This window comes from Amblyomma mixtum, chromosome 8 (genome assembly GCF_055824585.1).
Source record: "Amblyomma mixtum isolate Tamu chromosome 8, ASM5582458v1, whole genome shotgun sequence".
NCBI classification, from domain to species: domain Eukaryota; kingdom Metazoa; phylum Arthropoda; class Arachnida; order Ixodida; family Ixodidae; genus Amblyomma; species Amblyomma mixtum.
Window position 1 is genome coordinate 48,806,913 of NC_143019.1, and position 11,152 is coordinate 48,818,064.

General features: G+C 49.5%; 1 protein-coding gene across 1 annotated transcript; it reads right to left on the reverse strand.

The window, feature by feature from the left end:
• Positions 1-290: 290 nt before the first annotated feature.
• On the reverse strand, positions 291-8,685 carry LOC149332338 (alpha1,4-N-acetylgalactosaminyltransferase 2-like). The gene is made up of 4 exons (XM_089555734.1): positions 8,270-8,685; positions 4,385-4,588; positions 3,538-3,753; positions 291-524 (listed from the first exon to the last, which is right to left on the reverse strand). The coding sequence occupies exons 1-4, from the start codon at positions 8,423-8,425 to the stop codon at positions 291-293; spliced, it is 810 nt and encodes a 269-aa protein (XP_089411860.1). The 5' UTR covers positions 8,426-8,685.
• Between the last annotated feature and the right edge of the window lie 2,467 nt (positions 8,686-11,152).

Sequence of the window (11,152 nt, forward strand, 5' to 3'; positions counted from 1 at the left end):
AGCCATAATTTCAACTATGTACATACAACGGTGTAGACGAATCTGAGTACCCAAAGCACGATCTTAATAAATATAAGCAATAAATATAAGGGGATAGACCGTGACTCAATGGGAAAGATTGAGCATGCGGAGAAAACAAAGTATGGCTCACGCGAAAAATTGGCACGCAGAAATATGGCCAAGCGCATGAGTAAAAAAAAAATATAAAAATAGCAGCGAAAAGAATCTAAGTTCCATCCACACTGAGGATCCACCCGCGCATTTTGGAACACAGTTAAGAACACATCCGTTCAGAAGCCGCCGTTCAGACGCAGTGCAAGCTGCAGACTGTTGTTGCAGTGGTTCAGGGCCTCCTTCCAGTACGCCGACCCTGGCTCTGCCCAAGTCCGGGAACTCAACTTATTGTACACATGTATGGCGTAGCTGTCCTTGTACATATCCCTTGTGTCTTCGCTTGCGTTGGCGACGAAGAACAGTTTCCATTTTTCGTAACGCACCGGCAGGAAATCCCGGTAGGGTAACACCTGCGTGGAAGAGCACCTCGAATAAGCAAATGTGGAGAGTTTGGTGCTGTGCAAAGCCTGTTATCCCGAAACTATAGCTTGTAAACCAAAGGAAAGGAGAAAATCGAGAGCGGAACACTACGCACTTCACGAAAACACGCGCCTATACACGCATAGGCTTTTTATTACGATATAGAATTTAAACACGCAACATTCATATGAAGCTGTGAACGTCCACTCTCTCAGGGGAAAAATTAGGCTGCGATTCGACTTGGCCGAACCAAATGAAAGCTGCGGCGCGAAGCTCTCGGTTATGTACAGCTCTCGACGCTGACGTCACACCCACACTCCATCACGCCATAGTCACGTGGTCGAAGGTCACGTGACTTCTACCGCACCTCCACACCAACTGTAAGGTCAAAGGGCAAGGGTGGTTCGCTGAGTGGACCACACATGTCCTTTGATCTCTGACCTTGACATTTGCTCTTTGACCTTACAGTTGGCGCATAAGCGCATAGCAACACCAGCCACAGGCTCGAACCAGAAACAGACATAAGCGCATAACAACACCAGCCATAGCTCCATAGTTCCACCAAGGTCAGTCAAGGTCGGCGGCTAGTCACGCGCAGTGTGAGTTAGAAGTGTGAGTTAGCGAAGTGTATGTAGCTTTCGCTACAATGTCACTTTCCGACATGATGCACTTCCACCTTTGGTTCACTTCATTCATTTCGTTCGCAGAGGAAGGACACACACAAACAGTGTGTGTGTCGTCCTTCCTGTGTCCTCATGGTTTAGCGTAGTTTAAAAATGAGCGAAATGTACCAACTCGCCTGCCAGAAGACACTTCTTGGATATGGTTCACGACAGGTCAAGTTTGTCGATAGATTTATGCTGGCCTCTATGTGCCTTAACACAAGATGCGGTTGGCCGTTTTGCATCTGCCCGCTAACAGCACTGAGCTCTCGCCACCAAACTACCGGATTGTTAGCTAAGATGAAGGAGTATCTGAAGAGTGAGCGCGTCGCTTCCGACGAAAAGGCCACCATTTACCAACGCAGTTCCCCCGGCCCTGTGACCCAAAAAGTTTGGCTATTTCTACGAATTATAACTGCGCTCGAGGAGTGGCTTTGCCTACGAGCTATTTGAAAGCGCACGCATTTTGCCGAAATGTCGGCAAAATTTGAGCCACAGCGCCGACGGTAACGGCGTTTCTGAAATTCTAAAAACTGATATGGATATTACCTATAACGATTCTCGGCGGCATATAAGGAGACTAATAGTAATAGTTAAAGTAAATTATTAAGGAATAGTTAACCATCCTGCTATATAGTTAGCACGTGTTAGTTGAATTCATATATGTTATTCCGAAAAAAGCGTCCTTTTAACTCAAAAAGCGTATATAAAAAAATTGTCGAACATTTTACATGAAACACCCGGTATATCGACTCATCTGTGGCCCCCCAAAAATTGACAGGACGGTTTCCTGTGGTAAATGCGAGATTCAGCGACAGCTGTTAAGTTATTTATACTTCTCGATATGTTGTGGTAGAAAATATGACAGCGACCTCAGGTCTGTATAGATCTAGGACACTCTTTACGCGCAACCACGTACCCGTTGCGCGTTCTCACGCTCTCGCCGTACCCTCCTTCCGTGGTAACCATCCTCCGGCTGGGAATTCCTTCGCACTCCCGGTATACCCTCTTCTTTCCACTGTAACCACCCCCTAGATGGTTCCTGTGGCATCACCATTCACTGGTTACGCATTTCTCCGCTCACGTCATACCTATAGACTTTTAACTATCCTCTCAGTGCTTAAAGGGACACTGAGGAGAGCACTATTAATATATTTTTTATAGCAAAATCCGATAGTTCGGCATGTCATGGCTTTGTTGCCACTTGGCCGGCAGCGAAAAATGCATTTATTTCTAAGAAATTTGGATTCGAAGTTGAAAAGGTTTTTCCCGCCGCTGTGATTCAAACTTGGGATTCGGCTATGACGACAGAGGACTAAGTGACGTGAAACATGACGTGCATATGACGTGATGCAGACTCCGTGATTTCTGACGGCCAGCAGTGCGGCCTAGCAGCAGCCGAAAAGAAAGCTACCGCCGGCCGCACGTTGAAGGCATCTATCGGCTATTGCGGCCGTCGCTACAGTCGCTTCGCTTACGTTTGCACCGGCGTTTTGCGAGCGTTACGATGGATCTCGTTCTCGAAGTCGTCAACGAAGTTCTTGCAAATAGACACCTTTAGCATACCGTGTACCTTGATACCGCTAGCGGAATACCGGGAGCCCGCCTAACGCCGGCGAGCAGGCGCTGATTGGTCCCTATGCTTCAGGCAAGCGCGTAGCTGCCCGGCACGTGGCGCCATCTGGCGACATCAAGGAGATTTGCGCATGCATTGGCTGCGCCTCAGTGATTTGTGTTTCTCGTGTCCTAGCGTTGCTAGAACCATTGGTTCTAGCAACACTGTTTTGTTATATGACGTCATGACGCTTGTACTTGCGAGTTTGGCCTGTGGCGGCGATACCTGTATTTTGGTTCTTGCTCTTTTCTACGTTACAAGAGCTTTGTTGTCAGTATGAATGGCGTTTTTGTAATCAGGAGCTGGTATTCTGTCGATACAAGCCAACTTCAATTTCTCCTCAGTGTCCCTTTAACATTGCAACGCACCCACCGGTTACGCCTACGACAGACTACTAAATACTGCTACTACGCGAAACCCAGGTAAATTTATCGGTTTGCACAAGAAAAAAAATTGGCTGTGGTTTAGCTCTGGTGAAACCTGGAGTGACGCGAGAGCGAGCGCTCCCCCCCCCCCCCTCCACTCCCCCCCACTCGACACGGCGCCTGCGAACAGTTGTTGCTGCTCGGTTTCGCCGGCGCGCCGCGCCGCCGGTAGCAGCAGCAGCTGCTCCGCACCACGTGACCAACCGGCTCAAGGCCACGGAGCTCAAGGGTTGCCACGCTGAAGGCTCGTAGAGCTGGCGTAGTGCAGCTCTCGCTACAAAAAAAAAAAAAAAAAGCTCACTGTGAAGTCCGCATCGCCGCCGCATCGGTGTCCGACCACTTCCTCGACGCTTCGTTTCCCGCAGTAATCCAGCGTGGCTCGGTGCAGCAGACGTGGTCCGATGGAGGCCCACTCTTGGGGCCTGTAAGCCCTGGCCGCGCGTTTCATCAGGGCCATCAGGAACGGGTCACCCCGGGGAAAGGCCATGAACCCATTGCTGACCATGTCGCCTTTTTCCTGCCGGTTGAAAATAGCGAATGGTCTTCTGTGACTGCCATCTACCAGAGGCCGATTTCCGCTAGAGTTCATCTGACACGTCATGAAGCGAGATCTTCTTGCCGCCATGCAATGCTTTCATATCCGAATTTTTTTTCTATCCCCCCGCTGTCCCAAGCCATGTGTACCAGGATAGATTTAAACAGGAGTGCAGCAAATGCGGCGGCAAAGCCACCGTAGACCACATCTTCTGGGACTGTCTGACAGATCCCGTACCAGTATCGCTTCAGAGGCTCGCGCACCCGGGCCCGTGGGAGACCTCGCTGCTCAGCTCCGACATGGAAACCCAATTACAGGTAGCGACAAGAGCCCAAGAGGTCGCCGCCAGTCTCCACTGACGGCCACCTAGCAAGGTGAACTAATCCAGTTCTTACTCAAGCCTGTAATTAAAGTTTTCCAATCCGATCTAGCCAGTCGCCTCGGGAATGGCTAGACGCGAAGCAAAGGGGAAAGAGATAGGCTTGGCTTTCGCTTTACTTGTAGTGGTTTTTTGTGACCGCTGTTTAAAACCGTGCATAATTATTTCATGAATGGTAGCCCATCATATCCAGATCGTATACAAATAGCGTTGAGCAAGCGCTTACGGACTCACCGCTGGCGACTGGCTGACAAAAGACGGCAGGGAGTCCAGCGACCGCAACATGACGACATCGAGGTCGAGGTAGACGCCACCACGTTTGTAGAGCACGGCCAGCCTGAGCGCGTCCGCCGTATGTTCGACGGGATATGAACTCTTCTCGAGTGCTCCTGACCGGTACCAAGCATACAGCGGCGTCCCCCGGAACTCCGCGAGGGGCTGTCAATGAGAGTGCAAGGGAGTAAGCACATGGAGTACAGGAAAATCGATTTTGAGTACATGGAATGATGGATCCTCAGTGGGAGAGTGTAGAGGTCGGGGCCCCAATCGCGCTGAGCTATAGTCGCTGTAAACATTTCTCCTCGTATGAAAAATATCTGCTACTTGTACAGTTCTTCTTACCTCACCCAACGACTTTCTCATGTGCAGCGCGCTGGGTTGAAACTATTGCGTTGCCGGCATATCTTTCTTGTGGTTAACAGTCACACTTGCGGCGATATTTGAAGGGGCTCTGAAAGGGGCTGTAATAAAGTTGCGGTATGGCTGGGATGTTAAAGGACGCCGCTTCAGGGATATCCTCCAGCAAGAATTTTTTGATGCGCTGTAGAGGCTGAGTTATCAGTAATAAAAATTTGAATTCTGTCTTTACGTCAGGTAAAGACGCGATTGCTGCCAAGTCACAATATGCCGCTCAAGAACGAAGCTCTTCAGAACTTAAACTGCATTCTATGCCTAGATGCCTGCCGACCGCTGTGGCCACAGTGCAGTGATCTTACTCTCCGTCATACGAGAATAGAGGCGGTCTACAGCACAGCCCAGCATTTGTTTTTCGGTGCACAGGACAGAGCGACAGTGACATACGGTCCTTGTATGCCCAGCGCCGCAAGACAGTCACGGCATATAGGCACTGTATGCAGGGAATACAAGAACAGAGTGCATGCTTTGAATAGAAAACCGCATTGAACGTCGCCTTGGCGTCTCCAGGGCTCGAGGAGGTCGGCACTGTACTGAGGCTTGTTGTGGGTTACAGGTGTTGTTGTTGCGACTGTAGGAAGGATGAAAGGAAAAGTGCACGGGCCTGCCCACTGGCTCAGCTGAACCACAATCGTTGCCACGTTTTAGACAGAGGAGAGTTGAAAGGGGATAGTTGCGCGCGTCGCAACAACCGCGTCCGCCGAAGCGACGACGCCGGTTGTAACATATATGGATTAGCCTTGCGTTAGGTTAGCCAAGCACATGAGCACAAACAAGCGTCAAGCAGCCACTGTCCTCAGCTTACTGAGTCCATGCATATACAGGGTGTTTCACCTAAGACTTTCTGCAATTTTTAAAAATAAGCTATTTGAATTAGATGCCCGCTTTTTCTCGCATTGCATTGTCAGTGGTGTAGTACATCACAATGCAGCTAAGACGTGCTAACTAGCAGGCTTGATAACCGATATTTAATAGTTAACTTTTAAACTATTACCCTTGGGCTCCTTAATTATTGAGAGGCATGTAGCCCACCGTAAGTAATGTCCATATCCGTTTTTAGAATTTCGAGAACGCGATTATCCTCGGCGCTGTGGCCCAACAAATTTTGGCTATTTCGACGAGTTAGGTTCACTGGAGAGGTTGCTTTGCCTGCAGGCTTCTCAAACAGCATGTATTTTGGCGCGATGTAGGCGAAATTTGTTGGGCCACAGCGCCGAGGATAATCGCGTTATCGAAATTCTAAAAACGGATATGGACATTATGATGTACTACACCACTGACAATGCTATGCCAGAAAAAGCGCGCATCTAATTCAAATAGCTTATTTTTAAAAATTGCAGAAAGTCTTAGATGAAACACCCTGTATACATGCGTGAGGACTCGAGTGACCAACGAGCGGTTCTTTAGATAATCCACAGACTGCTTGTGAATGGGAGCTAAGGCTGTGCTTATGACGCGGCCGCTAAGCAACTGGACCCCACACAAAAAAAAAACACGAAAACAGTCGAAGGAAGACGCTTGCTGTTCTGAAAATGGTTTTTTGAGGAGAGGAAATGGCGCAGTATGTCTCACATTTCGATGAACACCTGAACCACTCTGTAGGAAAAGGGAGGAAGGTGAGAGCGAGAGAAGAAAGAGAGAAAGAGGTGCCGTAGTGGAGCTAGGGCTCCGGAATAATTTCCATACCACCCGGGGATCTTTAACGTGCTTTTCTCAAAAACCAATTTACCGACCAATTTTTATCTTACAATGCAAAGCACACGGACGCCCTTTGCCTTTCACCACCATCGAAACGCTGTCACCGCGGCTGGGTTCGAACCCGGGAGCTCCGGCTCAGTAGCCAAGCGCCTTAACCACTGAGCCACCACGGCGGGCGGCGCTTGCTGTAAAAATTGCGAGGACACTTTGGCAACTAAAGTGTTGAGAGGCGAAAGCCGAGGACACTATGCCGTGACGACTTCCGGTGGATGTGACGTCACACCGATCCTGGTGCTATATCGATACCCAAATACTACATCTTTCGGGGATCTGAAGTGTTCATTACGCTTAATTACACATTTTTCCATCTAATTTGACACAAATCTGACGTTTTCCCGACGATTCTGTGACAATTTTCACTATGCCGTGACGACTTCCGGTGGATGTGACGTCACACCATACCCGTGGCTATATGACGTAATTTCGACATTTTTGCCTATAATTAATTAACTAATTAATCTACAGTCATCAAACATGGCTTCTAGGTTCATTTTTTCCTCCTGTATCTGAAGCAACCATTCGTTCTCTCATCTTTTTTGTTCCCGAGTGAACACGAGTTAAACACTGCGAAAGGTGTGCCACCCTGTGCTAACGGACGACAGTATGAGCCATTAAAGGCTTTCGCCTTAAAATGCGCGGTATTCGGCGACAGCCGCTGTACTGTCCGTCCCTGCGCATTGTGTGACTATAGAAGTCGTCACATGCGGCATCCCTTCACCTCCGCTTCGGCTAGTCGTCGCAGCATTGTGGGCAGCTCGCCGCTGCCGTTTCCTCGTTATCTGCACCGGGTACCGTTCTGTGTTTGCGCGGACTGCTCCGCCGACCGCGAGCGCGGCGCAAAACAGCACTTGACCTTCTCAAGGCCCTCGGAGCAGCCGGCTTTTTGCGCTGCGGGGAGTGCGTGGGGAGCTGAATTCTCAGCTGTTTCCTGTTCTAAGGGTACAGCCCAGTGTCCAACATAGCGGCGCCCTTTGGCCACTTTTATTCGAAAGCAATACTACTCTCACTTTCAAGCCCTCGCGTGACCCGGCCGCAGTTACGTTTGACCTTTAGCGGAGTGAATATGGGCGACCAACTCGCTCCTTCAGATAGCCCGGCTGCAGTTACGCCGCGCCGCGCACCTGTGGAGCTACTGCCACTGTGACGTCATACCAGCTGTAGATTATGGGCGACCAACTCGCTCCTTCAGAAAGCCCGGCTGCAGTTACGGTGTGTTTTTGCCGCGCTGCGCACCTGTGGCACTACTGCCGCTGTGACGTCATACCAGCTGTAGATTATGTTTTCTTTCTCTCAGTCGCAACAACATCAAAAACAAAATATGAAAAAAATTACCGAAGACGCTTTGAGTCGTCGCGCGGCGGAGGCCGGTAGCCACGCGTGACCTGTAGACGCGGGGCACTGCGTTCCTTCAGTTCGAGGCGCTGCGCTTTTGCTTTCGCAACCTACCAGGCTTAACCAAAGCTAAGCCTCTGCCAATTTTTTAAAGAGGCCTTCCGTGGAACATGACTTTCACTCGCGCGACACTAGCGCGCCCGTATATGGCCGCCAGGCTGAACTCCGAGCTTTCAGAGCACCGCGATTGCCGTCGAACCTACTACTAATAGCTGTCGATGTAAAAAGGCATTGTCCAACCGTCCACACGCCTTTTGCTCCCTTAAAAACACTCACCTTGATGTTTCCCAGAACGACATTCGGGATGGACTGGAGTCTTTCGACGAAAGGACCGGAACTGATAGTTCTTGTGCGGCTTCCATTGGCCACTGACAACAGGTGCACCGTCCAGTTAGGATGAAGCTTTGCTGCTGATTCGACCGCGCAAGACATGCGCGCGGTGATCTTGCCCTTGCCACCAGTTTCCAGGAAGAAGATTCGGGAAAACCAGGTACTTTTCTGAGGTGCGGAACTTCCTGCGCAAACGTGAGCCTCTCATGAGAAGACCTCTATGGTGGGGTGGTAAAACGTTTTGTTGCGGAAGCAACACTATACGCTAGGTGTGAGCGATTTAGCGGAGCCCCGGAGAGCCCCACCTGCGCATGCGCGAGGAACGAATGTGAGACAGTTACTGCGTAATTTCCTTTCCTCAAATGCAATTTTCATTTCCTTCATTACGGCTCCTCTTTCTCTTTCTTCTTTCAATCCCACTTCCTCCCTTCCTGTACGGTGCGGTTCAGGTGTCCACCGAGATGACAGAGAATTACTGCGCCATTTCCTTTCCTGAAAAAGCGTTGCGTTCGAAGGGCAAGGCATCGCGCCGAACGGGTGGTGGCGTTCCGTGGACTCCCCGGCAGCGCTACAACATGCTGTTGCATTCCACTCCTAAAGGCGAAGCTCAAGCGTCATTAATTAGCAGTTAATTAGCACTTAGTGGTTAATCAGTAATTAGCCATTAATTAGTAGTCGGTGATTCCTTGGTAATTAGTGCTTAATTATGTATGATGTCATCCAGTGATGACGTCACCAGTGCCTAGTGCTTAATTATGTATGACGTCACCAGTGCCACAGAGGCAGTCAAAGTGGTGAGGGAAACGCTTTCGCCTCTACGCACTTTAGACAGTCAAAGTGCCCCCTGAGATGCCACCGCCGCTGCGATTGCCGCGCCGTTGCTTCCGCAATTCTACTCGGGATGGTATTGGTCAAACCACAGCCAATTTATTAAAACTGTGTTTATATGAGAGGCCTAAGAGGTCGCGGGACAAAGTGACGAGGGCGCGTTGTTGGATCAAGTACCTGGAGGTGCGCAAGATGGGCCATGGTGGGAGTGGGTATAGGAACGATAGGCGGCGGACTGGAAGGCTGTGCGGCACTGTGTAAGGCAGTGTTCTATGTCTGCGTTTGTGTGTAAACGGTTTCTGCTCTGAGGTGTGGAAATGTACTGGGACGAAGTTTGGCTGGTGTATGAAGCGGATTGAATTGTATGCGGAGAAGGATTCGACTACACGGATCGATAGTGTCGGGTGTGGCGGTGGTGAATTAGCTAATTGCGTGCAGTATTCGTAGACACTGACTTTGTAAGCCGTGACAGTGAGCACCGCCGGTGGGATTGTTCTTGCGATGGCGATAGCATCGCGGCGAAGCTTGTGAGCAGCTCAATGCCGGCAATGCCCATGCCCAAAAATGCCGAAAAAAGAGGGGGAGGGGGATAAACCAGCAATTAGTCACTTGCCTGTAATTGCCTGCTTTGCAGGGGCTGTTCCGTAATGTGGCATGTTTTCGGTCCAGATAGGACCGTCCATTATAAGGAGCAGTGACAATATCCCCGAAACCAGGATACACACTCCAACTGCCTTCATCATCCTGAAAAAGATAACTTGTCAGACAGGTCAGACAGCGCAGCCTGTGAAGAAGTCGAGCTCAAAATCTAGATGGCGTGTGCTCATTTATGTTACACATTTGTGAACCCATGCAAAGTTCCCATTCTTTCTTTATCTGTGTATTTATAATGCACCTATTAAAGTATTCTAATGCAGTCGAACGTAGATATAACGAAACGGGCTATAATGAAATAATGAATATAACGAAAGAATGACGATTCTCCTTGAGAGCTCGGTCAACATGGGCTATAACGAAAATACGGCTGTAACTAAGTAATTGCCGGACCCCTTCAGCTTCGTTATAACGAGGTTCAACTATCGGTTTTATAGTTTTTGGTTTTATGGAGGTTTAACGTCACAAAGCGACTCAGGCTATGAGAGACGCCGTAGTGAAGGGCTCTTGAATTTTCGACCACCTGGGGTTCTTTAACGTGCACTGACATCGCGCAGTACACGGGCCTCTAGAATTTCGCCTTCATCGCAATTCAACTGCCGCGGTCGGGATCGAACCCGTGTCTTTCGGGTCAGCTGCCGAGTGTTCATGAGAATCTCAACAGGAACACACACATCACGTCTTAATCAGAAAATCGGTGGCAGTTTTCTTCGCCAATGCATCAGAAACGCAACTCAGAAGTCATCAGAAATACGTGATGAGTGTGATGTGCCACTGAGGCACCGCGGCGGCCAGAGGTTCAACTACTATATAATGTTGGGCGTGGCTACTTATTGCGCTTTGGCGCCACAATTAGCATTGCTTTACGATGCCAATAAGATCCCGATCCCACGCCTGTGCCTTATTTCCTGAGTTTCCATTAAACCTTCAGTTGTTAGTCAGCGCCCATGTCTTCTCTTTCGTTGGTCTTTGTGTGTTTTGCGCTGGTCCAAGATGAACTAATTCCAGATTGACTAGCACATGTAAGCATGCACTGTGAAATCGTCAGACGCCACCCGGAGCGCTGTACAACAAGCGCTTGCGTCACAATTTCGGTGCAAATGCAGCCGAGAGAACTGAAGTCGGGGCTGGTCAATGGGCGTTCCTCTGTTTAAAACTGCCCCCTCCCCCGCCTGGTCCCCCCCCCCCCCTCCAACCTCAGTGTAAGGGCGTGTTCGGTCCCTTACAAATCTTTTTAGACGGTTGATAGACTGTCTGTTTTTTAGGCAGTCTATAGAATTCTGTCTATAAAGTCTGTAGACTTTCTACAGACAAATCCTAGAGAACAGTCTATAGGTAATACAAGTG